Consider the following 22,322-nt stretch of genomic DNA (forward strand, 5'->3'; position numbering starts at 1 on the left):
TTACAGTAACCATCAGCTAATTATTGATTAACCATAGATTAATTAGCATCATTAGATTCGTCTCGCGATTTACAACACATCTGTGCAAAAAAATTTATAAATAAACTTCATTTAGTACTTTAAATTAGCAAGATTCCGTCGCAAAATTTTTTTGCGTTTACACATGCATGGAACTAAACACGGCCTAAAAGAAGTTTTGCAGTCTCGAGTAGGCATACGGTGAGCAGCACAACGACATGGAACAAGTCTAGCAAATCAATTTTCCAGCGGAAAAAAATTCTACACTCGCCAAGATACAAAGTTGAAATCTTTCAATGAGAAAGCTCAGTTTTTTTTTTCCTGAGGCTGAATGCACCTGATGTCAACAATGGTTTACATGAACTCAATCACAAATTAGCTAAACAAATCGAATGGGCTGCAACTGGAAGCAATTGGTGAAGCAGATGGTGGGAGCTGCACCGCGCACAACTAAACTGATGATGGGTTGGAGTCCTTGGGTTTTTCATCAGAGGATGCTCGGCTCTCCGAGGCGGACTGCCGGAGCCCCTCGATCATCCTGATCACTTCCTCCATGGTCGGGCGCCGGTCGGGCGACCTTGCCGTGCATGCCATTGCTATCTGGAGCATCTGGACCAGCTCCTCTTCAATGTTCTGCTGCTTCATCAGCTCGACATCGAACACCTCAGCAGTCCACTCCTCCCGGACCACGGAGTGCACCCATCTCGGGAGGTCGACAACATCGTCGTTCCCTTGGGTCTGAAGCGGCACTTTCCCTGTGAGCATTTCCATGAGGAGGACGCCGAAGCTGTAGACATCGGACTTCTGGGTGATCTTGCGGTTCTCGACTGTCTCTGGAGCGCGGTAACCGACCACAACGCGAGATGCATTGACCGGCACACTCATCAGAGTGCTAAGGCCATAGTCTGAAACAGAAGGATTGTGATCTTGGTCTACGAGGACATTAGTTGACTTGACATTGCCATGGGTGAGCTTTGCGCCACCTTCTGCATGTATGTGAGCAATTCCATATGCTGTTCCAAGGATGATCTTCACCCTGGAGTTCCAATCTACTGGTGTCTTCTCAGTAACACCCCTGATACCTGTTGAGCAACCAATTCAGTAAGAAATACTATCAACAAAACAAACTGATGCCCCAGTTATCTGTATATAAAAGTAAGAAAAATGCAGCTTCAGCATTTAGGGAAGTGGACGAATTACATAAGAAGGTGAGCCTTCTTTCCAACTATATTGGTCCACGACATTAACTTTTAAATTTAGATATCAAATTGAGAGAAGTATTATATAACATGGTGTGGATATTGCAAGTTATGTGATTCCAAGCTAAGCATGCTGTCAGAGGTTGACACTTTCAGGACTGCTTGCCTCTAATTATGTTATTAAATTGGGTATCAATCAGTTGCAAACAAAAAAAAACATCTGCAGGAGATAAGAAAGTAGCAGTTGAAAAGCATACCATGCAACATGGCTGAAACACTGCCAGTGTCAATATAATCATAGACAATAAGCTTCTCGTCTTTGGAATAGTAGTACGCACGAAGTGGGACTAGGTTGGCATGTTTGCCCAACCTCCCAATGAGCTCCATCTGCTGCTCAAACTCTCTTTTCCCTGCCACAACATCTTTTAGTCTCTTGACTACCACGACAGTACCATCCTCAAGTATAGCTTTGTAAGCAGTTCCATAACTTCCCTTGCCAAGGACTTCTGCAGAAGCTCTCAGTAGATCCTCCAAGTCAAAGCTATAGGTGCAGCCTTCCAAGAAAACCAACTTGTTTTTCTCAGCAATTTGGACACCACTACTGAATTCTTGCTTCGGCTTCTCACTCCTGGTGACTGTACCCTTACCTTTGGATTCCACATCACTCTCATCCTTGCCTTTCCTCTTTGAAAAATACACAACCAACACAACCACAACTAGTATCACCAATGCAAATCCACCAACAGCAACTGCAATTATGAGACCTATGCCTAGTTTCTTATGGTGTGGCAAAGGCAGCGATTGTGGCGATGAAGATGAGTCGGGTGAGGGTGTTGGTGAAGGAACTGAGCATTCAGGTAGAGGTAGCCCACACAGTCCAGGATTCCCTGAGAACGAACCATTTGGAAATGTTTCGAGCGAACGAGGAATTGGACCTTCCAGCTCATTGTTGCTCAGATTTAATAGTTTCAGACTTGGAAGCTTGAGGTCAGGGATGGATCCAGAGAAAGAATTGTCTTGTAAATTTAGCGCAGTTAACTGAGTCAGTTTTTGTAAACTTGCAGGAACTTGTCCTGTGAAGGAATTGTAGGAGAGGTCTATTACACTGAGGCTAGGACTGAAGGAAGAAGGCAACGGTCCTGAAAATTCATTGTGCTGTAGGTATATGGAATGTAAAGAAGGAAGTGAGGCCACATCAGATGGAAGACTTCCCGTTAAACGATTAGACCGCAGGCTCAATACTTGGAGGGAATCGAGTTTTCCAAGAGTGTTTGGAGGAATTGCTCCAATGAGACCAGCAGCTGGTACCCTCAATTCAAAAACGTGTGACTGATCTGCCGAGCATTTTACACCATGCCATGAACAAGATGATGTATTTTTATCCCAGTTGAGCTTGTTGCCATGAGAGACTGCAGAGATAAAGTCCAGAAGCGCTTGCTTCTCGGAGGCCAAGTCTCCGACTGCCACGGGGTTGAACAATGATAACAGCAACTGTATTGAGAGCAGAATATGGAAAGAGCTCCTGAGATTGAGGTAACCCATATGATGATCCTCAAAAGGGCAAATTAATTGAGCAGCATATTATTTGTATATGAGGCAGTAAACAACCCTGTTCAATCAAAATAACACACAATCAGTGATAAATGCTAGCATACTGAGACTAGGATTTCAAAAGCACCCATGTGTTCTTTATCAGAAGACACCCAAACACACATTGGCAATCATTAGATAGATATGTAGATATGTCAAATGTCTGTGTAGTGCATGATCCGGAGTGAACAAATATGTCTGCTTATGCAAAAGCGATGCACGCCTGTGCACCACCGTGGGGCAGCACAATAGACTTTCCTTTCCAGCAAGTGACTCATGACACTGACCAAGACACTTTGAAAAAGAAGTTCCCATCAATGACTAATGATTACAGAGTTCTCATTCCAACCAATGGATTTTCCTTTTTCACTGGTTTATTATAGAATGTATGTAAAGTGAGAACTCTGGATGCAGTATGCATATGAGCCATCAAGAAATTTTTATGCTAAGCTTGATTTTAGTATCTCCCCAGGTGCACCACAGCTGAGCATTTTACTGGTCTGTGTGGCAACATTGAGAACAAGAGGATCAAATCAGCAGTTAATAAACACAAGAGACATGAAACCCATCTTCAAAGAATGGAAGCATGGAACCCAATAAATAAAAAGCGATAAAAAAACATGGCCTCTAAAATCATGGACAGAAAGCAAATAAAGGGAAAGAAGGGAGAAAAAGTGAAATCATCCGGTCAGCATACAAAAGTCCAAAGCATCAACAAAGTAAGCGAAAAAGAGGGAACAAGAACAAAGTTGAACACATCATAGCGTACACAAAGATGAGCATGTCACATCATGTATTTAATTTTATTACTTGTTCACATGAAAGACTAGGGTAAGTTTAGCATAGACTCAGGTTGTCAGGCAATGCATTCTTACACTGGCGTGCAGCAATATCAACAAACATACCATCATGCAGCAAGCCAGCAACTTTATGCACTATTAGGACTAACATGGAGCAGCCTTCCTATCTCACAAAAGATTCTTCAACTAAGGCAGTGATCGCATAAAAAGGATAATGTCATCAGAGAGCCACTAAAAAAAGGTGAGCCAAATGAGAAAGAAACGAAGGCAGAGTTTACGCTAATCTAACCTAATTTTCTAATGGGAACTCAGGAAGCTGCCATTGTCAGGGAAACTACTGCACATGCCCATGTGCGCGCAGATTTTACCATATTGTTTACGGATTACAAGATCTAGATTCTAGAACAGCGTAGAGTTACTTCACCTCCACTTAAAGAGACCTTGCAAAGAAACAATTCCTTAACCGGGCCAGCAAATGACCAGTGAGCGTTGCTCGAAAGTCCAAGCTCAACACCTAGTAGTTGTTTGCAGGAATCCACACATTTTCAAGTGGTGGCTTCTAGCTCCAAGAGCGAAAACCAAGATTGACCGCAGGCGATTCGAGGGTACGAGATTAAATTTATAGCTCAAGTGGAACTTTTTTTTTGAGTCGATTGTAAGCAATAGGAGGAACATGCTACAGGAAATTAATAGCACCATAGCAGCTACTGTTTACTGATGGTAGTTACCACTAGATCCAGCACACGAGGATACAAGAAAGGGAACTCAACAAAGATCTAACCTTTGTCCATTTCAAGCTAACTAAAATGACAAGGCTGAAAGGAAAGATTGAAGTTAGCGAGATATTATGGGTGTATGTTACTAGCACCCTAGTATGTCGTTTGGCGCCAAACGCAGCATTACTGCAGAAGTATATTCCAGTTTAGCTGAAACGCCGGAAACAGCAAGAACGTCGGTGCTACCAACAAATTCGCCTAGAATAGATGGCTATCAACCAGTGTAACTGAGGGGGAAAACACTGCTGATGTAAACATGACGTGGGGAACCACCCACCCCAGCTCAGCTAAAATCGTGAGATTACCTAGTGCGGAACTGTGTAGATTTCGGCTGTACTTACTGAGTAAAAGAAATGTCGAATTTAGGAAGGACAAGCAAAGAAGTGACCTTTCCTTGTGGGAAACCTCGTCGAACAGAAACTACACGCGAGAAAAAAAAATGGTACGGTTGAACGGTTCCATTACTTAATTGGGAATTTGGCATGCCAGGTAGGGAGTACAAGTGAAACTCGAAAAATGGCGTTCGCTTTCGACTCCTCTGTTTTAATAACAAAACACATGTAAAACCCACTGATTTCCCCTAAAATCTAACCCAAAAAAAGAAAAAGATGCTTACATTCCCTCCGCCTATCGGAAGAAAATTGACTAAAAGACGAGAACAAATTCAGAGGGGGGAAACGCCTAGCTAAGCTAATGCGCATCCCGCAGAGTGACATAGAAGGATTAGCTAGCACACCGAAACAGCAACCAAAAATCCAAAATCTCGAAATCGAAGCTTAGAACAGGTGTGTAAATGAAGAGACGGAGTAGCAGCAGCAGCGAGGAGGAGACGGATTACCTCCGCGGCGGACTGCCAGCACGCTTGGAGCACAGGGAATGCGTGCGGGCTTAGGGTTCGGCCGTGGAGCACCTCTGTCGGCAGCAAGAGGAATCGGGTCTTGATGCCTCGCGCTGCTTCTGCTGAGTGCTGCTGCGGCTTTGAGATGGAGGGGAGGCCGCAGCCGCAGGAGAGAGATGGAATAGCTCGAGGACAGGGGGAGAGAGAGGGACGGGAAAAGGAGGAGAGAGCGAGGGAGGTGCTCCCCATTTATGAGGAGGAATGAAACGGGGCCAGCCGCCAGCGACCGAGCAGCAGCGCGACGGTGCCCGAAACGTTGTGGAGGAAGCACCAGGGGACCAGTGTGACAGTGAGCCACAACTGTGTACACTACACTAGTGACCCTGCGACTCGCTGCCAAGGTTAACCTAACCGGGTGGGAACCGGTCCGGTTTGACCGGTTACCGGTCAAACCGGTCCGGTCCGATTCCGGTTTCGACCGGTACCCAACCGGTTAAAATTTAAATTTTAAATTTGAATTCAAAAAATGAAAAATTCCTAAAAAAATTCTAAAAATACTTCAAGGTGTGATGAATCTAATGGTGTCAAATTTTCTCAAAAATTCATTCATTTAGTATAGTTTGTGGGAATTTAAAGTTAAATCAAAAAAGAAAAAGAAAAAAAATGGGCCGGCCCATGAAGGCCCACCGATCAAACCGGTCAAACCGGCCGGTAAACCGGTTGCACGGGAGCTTTTGAATTTCAAACCGGTCAAACCGACCGGTAAACCGGTCAAACCGACCGGTAAACCGGTAAACCGGTAAACCGGTCAAACCGGCCGGTAAACCGGTCGGAACCGGTTGCATGGGAGTTTTTGAATTTATTTGAATTTGGATTTGAATTCAACCGGTTTCCACCGGTTACCGGCCTAACCGGTCCGGTAAACCGGTACCGGAGGGCGGCGGTTAGGCCGGTCCGGTCGGTTTTTAAAACCCTGCTCGCTGCTGGGTTAAGGCTACCGACCGTCCGGCCAAACCGGCGGGTACGGTACCGGTATACCGGATTACGAATCAATTTGGCCGAAAACCGGTTCAAATCGGTCGAAATTAAATTTAAATTCAAAAGCCGCAGTGCAAATGGTTCGTACCGGCTTACTGGTCGGTTTGACCGGTTTACCGGCCGGTTTGACTGGTAACCGGCCAAATTCAAATTTTTTTTATTTAAATTCAAATGCCCGCAAAATATACTAAATAAATGTTTGTATAACATATTTTAGCCTAAATGAACCTTCCAACCCTCTTTTGTACTACTTTTACATTGTATTTGTATACTTTTATATCCATGTTTTTTTGTTTAACTTCAAATCCCCGCAAACTATACTAAATGAACGAATTTTTGAGAAAATTTGACACCATTAAATTTGTCGCACCTTGAAGTATTTTTAGAAAATTTTTAAATTTTTTTATTTTTAAAAATTTGAATTTGAGCCGGTTTCAAACCGGCCCAAACTAAAACCGGGCCGGACCGGTCAAACCGGATCGGTTCCACCGGTTTGGTGAACCTTAGGTACTAGTGGAAGTGGTCGCTCCCCTCTGGCTTACTTTTACGGATCACTCTTTTTAAATAAAGAGAGTGATCAGTCTCCCAACCGTTTTTAAACCACGCGTGATGGCTTACTGAACAGGCGAACAGCAAATGGAGCTTTGCGCAATTCTACAGCCCGGCTTCTGACCCTGCCCATCCTCACTGGCAACTGTGGACTGTGGTGTCTGAAAATTAATTCAACTAGGCTGTTAACCAGCTAATCTAAAGTAGCTTCTAGCAGTAGCTCTTGTTTTCCCTATTTTCAAAAGCAGCAGCTCTTGTTTCACCATCACAGTCCCTGTACAATTTTCGGATAGCAAACCAAGCATAGAGATACATGCTGAAGAATCAAAAGACTAAGGTGCTGTTTGTTTCATGAGTCTTTTCCATAAGTCCCTGGGTCTAATGAGTCTAAAAACCCAAACAGGAGAGTCTAAAAGACTCTAAAAGATGGTTAGAGTCTAAAGAAGAAAAAGACTCTCTTGAGAATCTTTTTTGGTTTTTAGACTCAGATTCCACCATACCCCTGCGGGCCCCATCCCCTCCCACCACCCCGTCACCGTGACCCCCAACCCGTTCCCCCCTCCACTGCGCCTCCCGGCCGCGCCGACCGCCGCATGCATCACTCTCCTCCGCGCCACCGGTCCAGGCCGCCGCCGCCGCGCGACATCGCGATGAGCGCCGGGTCGAGCCGCACCCGCGCGCCCTCGCAGATCGAGCTCCCCAGCGTCTCGCTGTGGTGGCACCGGAACCACCCACCGCCCCCCGCCGCGCGCGGGGAGGACCTCCACGTGGCGGGAGAAGCTGTTGCCGAAGTATGCCTCGCAGGTGTGAGGCGGTGGCGAGGGGCCGCCGACCGAAGGAAGGAGGAGAGGCGCGGCCACGGCTTCTGGTATGTCTGTGGCGAAGACGATGAGGAGGACCCGCGTATGAGGCGGCAGAGCCGGTCCTGGTGGCCGTGGGCGCGGCCAGCCATCATCGCCGGCGAGCCGCGGGCGTGGCGGCCGTCGGAGAGGGCTCGTCGCCGCCGGGGTCGCGCAGATCGAGGGGGTGTCGCCGGCGAACTGGCGGCCACGGCGCACACACGCGGCGCGGTGCGGGCGACGCGCGCCTTCGCGTCGGGACGGTGCGCGCGCCTTCGCAGTGGAGCGGAGCAGTCGCGGCTGGCGGGCGAAGCGCCGCGGGCAGCATGATGCGCGCGCACGGCCGCAGCAGGGGCGAGCGCGGCCTCCCTCTCTGGCAAGTGGACTCGAGGAAGCGGCGGCCCGGCCTCCGGCGCCAGCGAACGGCAGCGGAATGTCCTTTATGTACTGTGCATATAGGGGTATTTTTGTATTTTGTCAACTTCAATAAAGGACCTTTAGACCCTCTAGTCTCTGAAACCAAACAGGATGAGACTAAAAGTTTTAGACCAGGGACTTTTAGAAACCAAACAGAGTCTAAAAGAGGCACTATATGCTCTTACTGGAGTTACATTACATACAGCAACCCCAGTAATTGCAGATGCATGTTCGTGCCAGGTGCGACCACTACTACAGAACAGGCCTTTCTTCCAGGCCATTTGCCCCGCTGCATTTGGGCCCGAGACAAAAGGTGGCTTTTGTCCCGGGTCCAACGGCTAGCCGAGCCAACGGGGGGGTAGGGGCCTTATGTCCCGGTTGGAGCCACCAACCGGGATAAAAAGACCCCCATTTTGTCCCGGTTGGTGCCTCCAACTGGGACAAAAGGCCAGCGCAGCCTTTTGTCCCGGTTGGAGCCACCAACCGGGATAAAAAGGCTCCCCTTTTGTCCCGGTTGGTGCCTCCAACCGGGACCAAACTCCTTGGCCCCCTTCCCCCTCCCCCCGCCCGAGCCATTTAGCTTACTTGTTCTTACTTTTCTTGGATCGGGAGAGGGGAGTTCTTGCTCATTTTTTCATCACAATTATGGAGATATTTGATTCCCCCGTCCATCCATCGGCGCTAAAGGTTTGGGGCTTGTTTTTCTCTTCTTCCTTGGCTTGTATAGCTCATTTCATGTTTTATAAATAGAGAAAATGTGTAGCTAGCTCATTTCTTGGACATTTAGATTGCATATGTAGGTGCGATTTTCTTTTAGATTTAGATGAGTATGTGGATAGTAGAAATTTTTAGAATGAGTGTAAACACTTCATGTGATTTACTTGTATATATGACCATATTGTGGATAGTTGATTTTTGTATTAATGAATGAATTAATAAAATGAGTATATTAGAATTTTTTGTATTATGAATAGATTATTTTAACACTCTAGTGATGTATTCGTTCATGTGCTCACACTGAAACCATCTAGAAGCTTAAAAAAACTTTATTTCAAAATAAGTATACGTCGTTAATCTCCATTCAACGGTGGTGGCACTACATTTCGAGGATACACGATGTATTATAAGGACGTCACCAATGGGCTGGTCATAACTCTAGCACTTGCGGTTAATACGAACACAATATTTGGCACAATCAGCGTGGCCGTTGTTGCACTGAGAGCATATCAACGAGCATGCTGCCTGTGCCAAGTGCTGTGTTCCTATCAACTGTAAATGTTGGTGTTACGATTGGCCTATTGGTGACGTACTTGTACAGTACCGTGTCCCCCCGAAAGGTTGTGTCATCACCGCAGGGTCGAGGTTACTGACATATACATTTTCTAAAATAAAGTTTTTTTTTCTTCTAGAGGGATTCTGGATTTTGAAAAGAGTGTTCTCCTGGAACTGAAGGGTGTCAAAATAATTAGGAGTTATAGAGATTTCTTTCAATTAATTAGAGATTTCGTCTTTTTTATATGTTTTCATTGTTATTTGCAAGAGTAATTAATCTGATCATTGTAATTGTAATAGTAAATAATATGTGCATTGTAATTGTAAGAATTTATAATTTTGTGAAAAATAAAAGTGTTTTCCAGTAAAATATGGCATCAGCAGCTGGAGGGAGTGGAGGCAGTAGGGGTGATCGTTGTCCTTCTGGAGAGATGGTCACAACTCCAGTAGGTCGTCGGTGCAAGAAACCTAGCGCTTTTTATAGGGAAGCGCTCCGTTATTTGGAAAAAGAATATAGAGAATGTGTGGCAAGGGGTGAGGAACCTCCGTTTAATCTTGATGATTTGTTGCGGCATTACGATTCGTCACTACCAAACTCGGAGGTTTCAGCTCCGCCATCTTCTTCTGCGCTAGCAAGAAATCCGTCAGAGCATTCTACATTCCCACGCAAGAAGCGGCGAATGTAGTCACGCAAGGGCTCGTCGGGCTACTGACGGCACCCTCGGAGATCCCAAGAATTCCTAGGACGCACGTATGTGCCTTGGAAGTTCCCCACGAAGGTCTTGACCAGGTCGGACCAGTCGTGGATCTGATTGGCGGGAAGTTGTTCGAGCCATGTACGCGCGGAATCTGCAAGGTGCAGAGGAAGGTTGTGAATGATCACGGCATCATCACTCGCACCGCCCAACTGGCAAGCCAGGTGGTAGTCGTTGAGCCAGAGCTCGGGATCTGTCTCTCCCGAGTATTTGGTGAGTGTGGTGGCCTGTCGAAAGTGCAGGGGGAACAGAGCAGTGCGGATTTTCCGGCTAAATACGCGGGTGCCCGGGGGCTTCGGTGATGGGCTCCTGTCCTCCTTGCTATCGTAGCGGCCGCCACGCCGAGGGTCGTAGCCACGGGCCGCACCGTCCCGCTTCTTTTGGTTGAGGATGTTGCGAGTGTTGCCATCGTTGTTGTTGCCGCGCGTGTCCCAGATGCGCTCCTTTACAGGAGGCAACTGTATACGGTCGTGCACCGTGGGTGCCTGTGTCCTGACCGCCGGGCGTACCGAGGGTGCCTTGTTCCTTTCCGCTGGTGGGGTGTGCATTGAGGCCTCGCAGTCTTGTCGCGCTGTTCCACCGGCTTTTGCCGAGGCCGCCGAGTGCATACGAAACGCAGAGCTCTCGGCCTATTGCACCGCAGCATCTTCGAGGAGAGCTTGCGCTTCCCTGCGCCGATTGCGGCCCTCGGGCGTAGAGGGTTCGGGCATGGCTCGGAGTAGAATAACCGCAGCGGTAATTTTTTGGCTGGCCCTGTTCAAGGCCGGTTGGTTCTCCACGCCGTCATCCGCCATGATCCGTTATCGGGCGACGCATCCTGCCTCGCGGGCTCCCGCACCATGGCCGATATGCTCCTGTTTGAGCATGGCGCGCAGCTGCTGCGTATGCTGACGCTCCTCCTGGAGCTTGGCTTCAAGCTCCTGGAGTTGCTCCAGCTGCGCTTGCTGCAGTCCCGAGTTCACCGGGGTGGTCAGTCTGGGTGCTGCAGGCGCTAGCGGCGCTGCTGCCGGGGCAAGTGCTGCGTTTGGCGCGTTGTCATCGTGCTCGTTTAGCTCGACGAGGAAGCATTCCCGAGTGGGATCGTAAGCCCCCTCGCTGGAGTCATTGGAGCAGGTGAGGCAGTAATCCGCCGCAGCCTGAAACGACAAAAAGGATTCGCGATTGCGGACCCCAGAGAAGTTCGGGGCGGCTCGATCGCGCATGAAGATGTATCCCTCGTCCGCGGAGTTAGGGTACGAGCTGTCAGGTGTTGATGCGATGAGGTTACGGGCCGAGGGCAGATGATGCCCGGGCAAGTCCTCGTACGCGCTCATGTTAGTACTGACGGATGACGCGTAGGTCACAGCAGGACTGCTCATTTCGTAAGGATGGAGCGGCGGACTAGATGTGTTCCCCTCTGTCAGCTCAGCTGCTGCCTTTGGTGATGAAGAGGTGGAGTCCTCCACCACGGCGTCAGGTGGTGGCTCGCTAGCCTCAACCCATGCGGGGGAGCTGAGGCGAGCCGCCTACGCCGTTCCAAGAACGCTTGCCGCGTGCGCTGGCCCGAGCGCTTCCTGCGCCGGTGCTGTGGTGTCGGAGCGTCGGGGTTGGTTCTGGGCGGGAGGAGCACCATGTCGTAACCGTTGCCGGTTGCCATGAACTCAAGACTCTCGAACCAGATGATCGTGCCTGGCCGGATCAGGCACGACTCGTCTGCCATGCAGAGAGCAAGCGGGAACAAAAGATGATCATCACGCAACTTCCCCTACCTGGCGCACCAACTGTCGGTGTCTAGACCTCGCGGTCCAGCACCAACCAGTAATGATGCTGCGTGCCCCTGTCTCTAGATGGTTGATGCAAGATGAAACACAATGACATGGGATTTATCCTGGTTCCGGCCGATGAGGCCGTACATCCAGTAAAGGGGGTGTACACTGTATTATATTGCACCGGGGTGCTTGTAGTAGGGGATACAACCTTGGGCGAGAGAGGGAGAGAAGCTCCCAAGTCTCAGTGTTCGTGAGGAGTGATTGAGGCAAGTGACAATATGGGGGAAAACGTGCTTGAGTGTGCATGTCTTAGAGAGTTCGACCCCCCTGGTGGGAAGAGGTCGGCCTCCTCCTTTTATAGGCTCAAGGAGGGGCGGATTACATGCACGGAGCGTCTCGGGTTCTGTCATCCTCTCCCCGAATCGGGGGGAGCAGTTGGTAGTTCCTGTCGCCGAGCACTGTGAGGCATGGCCACAGGCATGGTCGTCGTCCTTGGAAACTTTTAGCCATGCTTGGAATGTGTCCTTGTCCTGTGGCGTCCATGGACGGCGTGGCGACAGCTATAGGGCACGCTGTCCTCTGCGTTTGACCGGACGGAGCACCGATGGTGTTGTTGATGGCGGTCTTGTCCTGGTCGATAGCCGCACCATGCTCGAGGGTCGTTGCCCATGCCTACCGAGGGTCCTGCATAGGAGGAAGTACAAAGATTTGGTAGCATAGTGGCGGGTGCAGTGCCGGTCACGTCCACGCAGCGCATGGCGAGTCCGCACAACGCCGGGGATGGCGACATAGTGACCGGAGTTGGTGGATGGGACTCCGGCCATGCCCGCTGTGCGGCGTGGCCGCTAACGCCGCCTGACACCCGTGCCGTGCCGCGGAGTGGTTCGTAATAAATACGCATGTCCCGTTGAGTGGGAGGGTTACAGTCCCAGTCTGCCGAGGGGGCCTCGAACTAGGCGGAGTTTCCCCTCGCACCGAGGCCTCGCGGGAGGGCTCGGCCGAGTGGGAGAGTTCTCATGCTCTCCGAGGGTAAGCGTCTTACCCTCGGGCGAGGCGGAGATGCGACGTGCTGCCAGGGGCCTCGGATGAGCCGTACTTTGGTGTTGGGCCGTGGGCCAAGCGCGTATTTGGGCCTTTGTACTTGTTAGTAACACCAACCGGTACCTTAGGAGCCTTATGTACCGGTTGGTATTACCAATAGGTACCTTAGGCTCATCTATGGGTTACTTCAAAAGAAAAATATCTCCTTTTCAATCAGAACTGCTGCGTAGGTGAGATGTTAAAGAAGCAACGCATGAGGCTAGAGGTCGCGGGTTCAAATCCTAGCCAAAGGATGTTTTGCGTGAATATTTTGGTACCGGGTGGAATCTTAACCCGGTACCAAATGAGCCCTTAGGTACCGGTTATTTTACCCGATACCAAAGGCTCGAGCCTTTGGTACCGCTTTCAGGGTACCCCGGTACCAAAGGGCCCTTTCCACCGGTACCTTATCCCAGCCAAAGGATATTTTGCGTTAATATTTTAGTACCGGGTGGAATCTTGACCCGGTACCAAATGAGCCCTTAGGTACCGATTATTTTACCCGGTACCAAAGGCTCGAGCCTTTGGTACCGCTTTCAGGATACCGGTTCAATAACCGGTACCAAATGGTCCTTTCAACCGGTACCTTTAGCAATTTTTCTAGTAGTGAGAGTGAGGAAGAAAACGCTAATATAGTTGGAGTCATCTACCGGATCGAGTTGGGCTTTTCTAAATCTGAGTGGGCTTGGTTTTTAACTGAGGCGGGCTTTTGTAACTGGAACGCCTCTGAAAATAGGAGTATTAACAGATTTTACGCTGACCGCATGTGTTAATCGATTTTGAGAGGCGGTTTCTTTAACTTCCTCGGTTAATAAGAAATAATCGTCTCAGTTAATGCTAAGTACTAACAGAAATGACTATTTTTTATGCCCATCTCAGAGCTCTTAAAAAGATTGCTGTTAATCAGTTTTTGTTGTAGTGATATATGGCACATTGGATTGCAAGTCCTTTCCAGCTGGTTCGTTCTAGGCAGCACCAGCAGGACTAGCTACTTTCCAGTACACGTAACTCCTGCGCCGATGGATCGATCCTGAAGCGTGCTGGAGACCGTTGCCGACGTACGGCACCCTGGTGAGTGATCTGTGTACGTTGCGCTTGCACGTGGCTGGGTGTGCCGCCGCGCCTTCGGCATCGCCGTCTACCGCGGCAAGACAAGGGAACTACGAACAGCGCCGACTGGGTTGACATGACATGATGGTCTCCCGGACCGTAATGAATCCCGCAGCCATCCATCCAGGTATGGAAAATCGTTGGGGCGCATTAACCACCACGCCCTAGGCCCCAAAAAAGCCTCGCAAAAAAAAAATACTACATACACCAGGTCCTTCTTCATTCCTGGGCACGGCCCAACCTGACTAGGCCTTGGGCTTTAACAGGGCCCAGCTTCACTCTCAGCTACAGCTTAACTGGTCCTTGGCACATCAGAACCTAGTACAAGTACAACCTAGGCACCCTGCACACGTGCGTCCGTATCATGGCGCCAACTGCAACAGCACAGTGCCTGCTCCCTTTCGTTCTTTCTTTCTTTATTCTTTTTTAAAAAAATACTATTTCTCTTGGCCGCCCCCTCCCCTACCCTAGATAGCCTTATGAGATTCGATCGGGTTTATCTTCCATAGAGGCATGCAATTGGCTAGCTGTTCGTTGGTGTTTCAATTCAATTTTATTCTCTGACAGACACTACATATCCATCCATCGGCCATTCTTCCCCGCGCATCCATGCATCCATCGCTACTGCTACTGCAGCGCCGGTTACGTCGTTGCAACGATCGATCGTCGGAGATGGAGATGGCGGCGGCGGCGGCGGCGGGCTTGTGCTGCGTGGGGGCGTGCGCCCTGGCGCTGTACCTGTACCACGCGCTGTGGGTGGCGCCGGAGCGGTTCAATTCTTTTCCGGTGAGACAAGTCTAATTGCACAGTACGCGCAAATGATATACTAGTAAGTAAAGGATAACGTCGAGCTGTTCATTCCCTCGGTTATAGGTCGGACAAAGCTTCACGGATTTAACAGATGCTAGTGCGTGCGGCTCTTTTCAGGATTCCGTTGAAAGCTTGAAATGAATCAATGGTAAATACAGGAGTAGTACGTTGCGCAAGAGATCGGGGGATCGTTGACGAACAGCTCCGTTCCAATGGCCCCTGTTCCAGTTCCTGCCGGTAACCCAGCTGCAGGGGATCACCCGGGGCTGGGGCTGCACGACAGAAGGACGCGCCTGCCTGCCTCTCAGAATCTGTCCCGATCGCTGCCGGTTCACCTGAGGTTTGGGTCGTCTCTCTGACCAGAGAGAACGATTTGATCTGATCCACTCGGTGGTCCTCTCCTCCCGTGCGTGCTCCGGCCGCTGCCTTTGAATTGATCTGCTTCGCTCTGCTCTCCTCACCTTTGTCGCATTGCCAAAAGTTTCGGTACTTGCGGGTGCTAAGCGCTCGTTTCTTCAACTTTGGGCCTCGTTGTTGAAACGAAAATTTCGGCCCAAGTATCGACAAGACGACAATCTGGTCTCTGCCCTGTACTGTACATATGGTTCGGTGTCAGGACGTACGTGTCTCATTCAGTCTTGGACTAAACATGGCTGCCTATTTCTTCACCAGCGACGTGAGCTAAACAATCAAGGCTCAGCTGCTGGTACCAACGGTTGTGCAGACGACACTGGTAATTCTCCTGAAGATTCTCCTGCAAAACGATTCTCCTGTTCGTTTCTGCTAATTAAACGATCTGTGCAGACAAGTCGGGATTTAATTTGCCAGGTCTCTCCGATCCGACAGGCCAAACTGAAGAGAGACCGGACGCGGACCTTGAGGAAAAGGCGATGCAGCAATTACAGACTCGTTCGTTCCACGGTTGCCTGCCAGCTGGTGTTGAGCTGAGATTCGTCAAGAAAGAAGAAAAAAAACGACACTTTTTGCGCGCCCAAATATTCGTGAAGAAACTAGCTAGTAGCACGTATCCCAGCGCGCAGTTGCTGCGATCACTAGCTAGCTTGCTAGTCTGACACGTTTGGATTACGACGCATAATATCCTTACCTCCAATCCAATGTCGATGCATCGAAACGGAATGGCAGCATGGCTGGTTTGGTGGGCAAAGCAGGGACCAATGCAATTTGGTCCGCGTCCCCCGGACGCGGTCGTCCGTCCCATGCCCAATTTGCTCCTGCTATAAACAGCCAGAGCTCGGAATAGATAATAAGAGTATACTAATAATTAAACCAAGCCGAGCCATTCCCATTCTGTTGTGCAAAATATTAATTGCCCATCATGGCGGACACGAACCAGACGCTGGCCAAGGGCACGCCGTCGGCGTCCTTCCGCCTCCGCAACGGCAGCCTGAACGCGGTGCGCCTGCGCCGCGTCTTCGACCTCTTCGACCGCAACGGCGACGGCGAGATCACCGTGGACGAGCTGGCGCAGGCGCTGGACGCGCTGGGCCTGGACGCCGACCGCGCCAGCCTGGCCGCCACCGTGGGCGCCTACGTGCCCGAGGGCGCCGCGGGCCTGCGCTTCGGCGACTTCGACGCGCTCCACCGCGCGCTCGGCGACGCCTTCTTCGGCGCGCTCGCCGACCAGGACGACGCCGCGGACGACGAGGAGGAGATGCGGGAGGCCTTCAAGGTCTTCGACGTCGACGGCGACGGCTTCATCTCCGCCGCGGAGCTGCAGGAGGTGCTCAAGAAGCTCGGCCTCCCGGAGGCCAGCAGCATGGCCAACGTCAAGGAGATGATCTGCAACGTCGACCGCGACCGCGACGGCCGCGTCGACTTCAGCGAGTTCAAGTGCATGATGCAGGGGATCACCGTCTGGGGCGCCTGATGATCATCGATCGCCCCGGCCCAGCCCCCAGGTGGGATCGTCCAAGAAGATCTAGATGCATGCATGCCATGATATATATGCTAGCTGCTCATCAGTACCTTAATTATTTCTCTTATATATTATCTAGTAGTATAGTTGGCTGAATGCACGCACTACTGCAGGCAGCAGGGCCTGATGGTCCTTTTAATTCAATTGTCTTGTGGCTGTAGGTACTACTGCCTCCCCTCTCCTCCCCTGATGCATGCGTATCAGCGTATGCGTTTCTCTCTAATTGTAGTTGCCTAGTACAGTACAGTAGTTGTGTGCTGCTGTTCTGAGGCCCTTCACTGATCTAGTGCTGATACGATGCGAGTGTCTGAATGAATGTTCATGCATAACCATGCCATGTCCACATGACATTGCTACATTCCGGTCTCTGCCACCGCCACCCATAAAAAAACGTAATTATTGTGCGTCTTGGGTTGATGCTGCATCGCATGGGCTGCTGCATTTTGATTCATGGCGGATATAAAATGAATTACCGCGCAAATACAGTTCAATGTTGCCTTGTTCATCATATTAAAAGCCTCAACGTCAGAACTACTCTGGATTTTTCCCTCACCTCGATCTGTGCCCCGCGGAACTGGCCCCGTCGCCGCTCGGGCGAGCGCGTGACAGCAGGCGTCCTCTCCCAGCCGCCCTGCTGTGCCCGCTCATCCCCTGAACACTGGACACGCCTTGGCTGGCTCCCCTGAACAGATAATACAAGTGCGATTGTTGCATTTTATTGGTAGACTCATTAGATTTTATATATGTTAATGGAATATTAGTTCAAAGTTGACGTATTGATTGCCTACACGTTATCATTTTTAATCAATTATCTATTCAAGATATATAAAAAATATAGGACTTACTGACTTCGCCTTGTATTTCAATTAAAAGATAAGATATTATCAGCACTAGGGCACTTCAGACATTTTACCACTTAGCTCAGAGAATCAACTGAAAATAATCAGAATTGCTAAACACTCAGCTTATACAGGCAACCGATTCTCCAGACAACTGGCTTACATAAGAATCTTGCTTCACAAAATAACCCAAGCCCAAATAATTAAGAGGAATCAAACAGGGTCACAAGTAATTCTACGTGTTATAATCGGCTGACCAACTGTCCCATTCTCTCTCACATCACGCCGAACGACTGCATGCGTGGTCGCTGAACGATGCCCCAAACCCCACAGCTTGCCAAATGATGCTTGCTGGAGACATGGTAGATCGGCGTTTTGGTGATGTGTCCAAGAGTGAAGAAGAGAAGGCACAGATCAGGAAGGAGCTGAAAACAAACCTGAAGACCGGGAGCTCAAGCAATGCGGGCGTGCTCGCCTGGTCCTGATCTCATGCGTGTAGTTCTGGGAGTTCCAGACTCTGTTGTTTTCTTCTTCTTCTTCTTTCCCGAGCTGATGCGCTAACTATGCTGTAAACGTTTTTCAATGGTCTTGGCTTTACTTAAGACTGGACCTTAATGTTAGGTAGTTTAGGATCTTCTAGTCTAAGAGTAAACCACAAACAGGGGCTCGGATTAGGGTTAATACCTTGATCTTGAGCTTCTGTCTTCTTCTTCTTCCTCTGTTCTTGTTCTCCTTCTTCTTCTAGCCGGTTAGAGCTCTAGGAAGCCTCTTCCCAGTGCTTCAGTGCTCTGTGGATTGGGTTTCTTAGGGGCAGAGGCAAGGGCAGTCACTAGGACGTGCCTCTACCCAGGGGTTTTATCCCCTTATATTGTTGAGCACAGCACACTGGGGGGACTCCCCTGGTGTGTTCTAGCATCTTTGACCTCCAATCGAGGTCAAAAATTGCTGCTTTGTCTGTTAGTTTATGATGACAGATCATATTCACACCTGTTCATACTAACATTCTCCCCCTTGATCATCAGACTAAACTCATAAGTCCATTTTTCAACAAAATGACATACCAAGACAGAAGTATTACAATGGTGAATCATACATACCATTGAACCCAGTTGCTATAGTATGCCACCTCATATCAAACAAACTTCTTTAACTTAGGAGCTCCAAAAACTTATTCCTTATGCTTATACAAAACTTATGGACTCATTTTTCAAAAGATGGTACACCAGATCAATCAATCAATGCAGTCAATTAAGTACCACAGGACTAAGTGACCATGGTCCCCATTCAAAATCAAAGTGATTCCTCTTAGGCTTATGGGGAGATGGGGTTATTATAGTCCTTGAGTGCAGTTGGTTTTTCATATATTTTGTCCTCGTACATTTATTCTTATGCGCATGCACTTTTAAAGGAAGAAAACCAACATATTTCCAGAATCATAACTTGTCCCTTAGATAATAGGCTGCCATTTATCTCTTATGCCGGCAATATATTAGGCAAGCCTCTGAACATGATGCTCAATCTTTAGAACTTATGTCACATCACTTAAAGCTTATATATATTGAGCATCATAATCTTAGAACTTATTTGATGCTCAACACTTATGACATACTTAATTTGTTAAGCACCACTTAGTCTTAAACTTAGTTCATTTAGGTCTTAAATATTTATGTTTGATTCTGGATTCAATTTTTCATAATGTCTTAGGTCTGGGAATACCTCTCAACATGTTACTCGATCCAAAATTGCACTCTTTCATTTAATAATTTCCGGGATAAATTGCTTAAAGCAGTTTCTTATCAATAAAATGATATGGATCGGGGATACAAATCCATATTTGACGGTGTATAATTCAAGACATACCACAATTTAACTTGCATATTTAATGATGCCTTTAGGGAAAGTATTGGTTGAAGCCTTCCACATATGACTTCTCCCTCAAGAGTGTTGATAACACTTTATGTGGAATTTCTTAATATCAACATTTCTTGTAACGTAATTGTCCAAATACTGGACTTCTTATTTGTGGGCAAGTAACATAGCACCTTTTGCACTTATGCCAATAAGGTTAAGTGTTCTTAATGATTTTCCAGGACCAGGGGTCCAGTCCTGGACTTATTTTCCAGATATCTCGGTCGTTTTAAGGAAATTTAGGGCAACTTATAACTTAATTAAACACATAATGCTTACGTCTGCCATAACATAAGCAAATTTATTGTCCTTAATGGGAATCAACCCATTTCCTGGACCTTTATCTTGGTGAATATTATTGTTCAAAACTTAAGAGATATCACCAAGACAATCTTAGTATCCAGATAAAAGAAAATCTGGATTTTATGTACACAATATCCCTATTGTTTAAACCTTAATTAAATAACTTATTTCTCATTGTACTTATGTATCACTTATGGACTTCAATAGTTTTTCAAATGATGAGCAACGAGTGCCATCCAATCTTTATGACATAATCAATCCCTTTTATTTTAAGTGGGATTGATCAAAGATTTTCATGTGGGCACAAAAAGCACTACAAGGAGCTAAAGCAAGTATTCATAAGTGAACTTAGCTATTTTTCTTTTAATATTATTCTTCCTTGCTTTAGAATTCCCATCTAATTCTCAACTTAGCGACATTAGTGGTGAGATATGATACTGAAATAGTATTTAGTTCTAAGGCTAGCATATAGCTCATAATAAGAATAACATTGTCAATTAAATGACACATAAGAAACTAACACATGATAAATTTATCTTAATATATATATTAATATTTAATTCTTACCTGACATAAAGAGGCGGAAAATACTTTCTTAATGAAAGTTCCACTCTCCCCCTCGAAATGTGGACTATGCAGTAGTACGATATTTCAAAGAATTTTCATAGCCTTTTGTTAATATATGTTCTAAGTAAAGGTCACTATTCCAACATATAAGAACAATAAACATAACTTTATACTAATAGAATCTAATGACATTATCTTCCTTTTCATAAATACAATTCTTTAGAACTTCGGATTTTCATTACTTAGAGACTCATCTTATTACCTTAGTCTCATTTTTTTATCTTAATTATGCCCAGAGGCGTATCACATTATCTTATCCTTATTGATACATGATGAAGGAAATAACTCACCATTAATGTAAAATGTGCTCGTTAACATAACTTATCTTGAGGATTGCTCCCCCTGATTCTTACGTTTATCTAGAATTTAGGGATTGCTCCCCTTTATTCTGATATTTGTCCATAAATGACTTATCTTAATATTTTCCCATTAGGTATTGATGATTAATTAATTTCTCATCAATATCCTTAGTATTGAACTTTTCTAATGGGAACTACACCTTTTATGACACTTATATGCGCCATCTTAGTTATGATCTTAAGAACCAATGATGTGTAGGTAAAAACACTTCACTTCTAATAATAGTATTTAAAACAACTTTATTAGAAATTTATGACTTAATTAATGCTTATCATCAATAGGGATAATTCATAAGTTTGATTTTGCATCCATAAACGGATGTACTTTCCAAGAGGCATAGTTATTCACACTTAATTGCTTAGTGCCACTCATTGTTTTTTATCTTTAGAGGATTTATTGAATACTTTAGCAAGCATCAGCACAAACTTCTTCTATTGAACCAGTCCAAGTCAGCTTTGGCCAGAAATGGAAAAGAACAATAGAATTTTGTGAACAAGTACTTATTCATCAGCTTTGGCCAGAAGGATAAGTACAAGCCACACTTAATATCATGTGCATGAAATTTCTTTTGTTGAATGATAACCCAAATCAGCTTTGGCCAGAAGTAGATTAAGACCAACAAAAGTATTGGGGACATGTATTTATCAATCAGCTTTGATCAGAATGATAAATACAAGCCACACTTAATCAGAGTGTTATTTCTTTTGCAGCGGAAACTTTATTGGAAATGACCCATGTGCCTTTCAACATAATTTCTCATAACTGAATCATTAACTAAGACACTTCTTTAGTTTTTCTTAATAAGAGATTTCTTAATTTTGTATAAACATAATCATTATTGACATTAGTCATCAATAGTTTAGTCTATCTTAATTTATGATTATACCCATAATTCTTCTAGAGCTGGCAGCTTAATAACTCAATCAATCTTAGTGACACATGATCATAAACAACTTTTGTCAGTATATAGTCATGAGTCACAAAATTAATCATAATCTTCAAGTTGAGAATGACATGTGGCTACAAAACAACTTTGTTCAGTATGTAGTCACAAGCAGGGTTCCCCTTACCGGTGGAAACCGGTCTGGTTTGACCGGTTACCAGTCAAACCGGTCCGGTCCGGTTCCGGTTTGGGCCGGTACCAAACCGGCCCAAATTCAAAATTCAAATTTGAATTCAAAAAAATGAAAATTCCTAAAAAATTCCTAAAAATACTTCAAGGTGCGACGAATCTAATGGTGTCAAATTTTCTCAAAAATTAGTTCGTTTAACATACTTTTCGGGCATTTAAAGTTAAAACAAAAAAGAAAAGGAAAAAAATGAGACGGCCCATTAAGGCCCACTTGGTAAACCGGTCAAACCGGCCGGTAAACCGGTCTAACCGGCCGGTATACCGGTCCAAACCGGTTACACATGAGATTTTAAATTTGGATTTGAATTCAAACCGGTCAAACCGGCCTGTAAACCGGTCAAACCTGCCGGTAAACCGGTCAAACCGGCCGGTATACCG

At 47.0% G+C, this 22,322-nt stretch overlaps 2 protein-coding genes across 2 annotated transcripts; one reads left to right on the forward strand and one right to left on the reverse strand.

Moving 5' to 3' along the window:
• Nucleotides 1-248: 248 nt before the first annotated feature.
• LOC120662189 (probable inactive receptor kinase At5g58300) lies at nt 249-5,473 on the reverse strand. The gene is made up of 3 exons (XM_039941311.1): nt 5,222-5,473; nt 1,475-2,826; nt 249-1,100 (listed from the first exon to the last, which is right to left on the reverse strand). Exons 2-3 carry the CDS (start codon nt 2,757-2,759, stop codon nt 469-471), a joined length of 1,917 nt encoding a protein of 638 aa, XP_039797245.1. The 5' UTR covers nt 2,760-2,826; nt 5,222-5,473; the 3' UTR covers nt 249-468.
• Nucleotides 5,474-16,161: 10,688 nt separating this feature from the next.
• LOC120659047 (probable calcium-binding protein CML32) lies at nt 16,162-16,985 on the forward strand. Its single transcript, XM_039937119.1, has one exon. The coding sequence runs from the start codon at nt 16,176-16,178 to the stop codon at nt 16,725-16,727; it is 552 nt and encodes a 183-aa protein (XP_039793053.1). The 5' UTR covers nt 16,162-16,175; the 3' UTR covers nt 16,728-16,985.
• Nucleotides 16,986-22,322: the final 5,337 nt, after the last annotated feature.

Source organism: Panicum virgatum, chromosome 2N, assembly GCF_016808335.1.
Source record: "Panicum virgatum strain AP13 chromosome 2N, P.virgatum_v5, whole genome shotgun sequence".
NCBI lineage: Eukaryota > Viridiplantae > Streptophyta > Magnoliopsida > Poales > Poaceae > Panicum > Panicum virgatum.

Coding starts and splice junctions, on each gene's coding strand:
- LOC120662189 (XM_039941311.1), bottom strand. CDS start 2,759: ATGGGTTACCTCAATCTCAGGAGCTCTTTCCATATTCTGCTCTCAATA. Junction 1,101..1,474: donor TGTTTCAGCCATGTTGCATG/GTATGCTTTTCA, acceptor GTTGCTCAACAG/GTATCAGGGGTGTTACTGAG.
- LOC120659047 (XM_039937119.1), top strand. CDS start 16,176: ATGGCGGACACGAACCAGACGCTGGCCAAGGGCACGCCGTCGGCGTCC.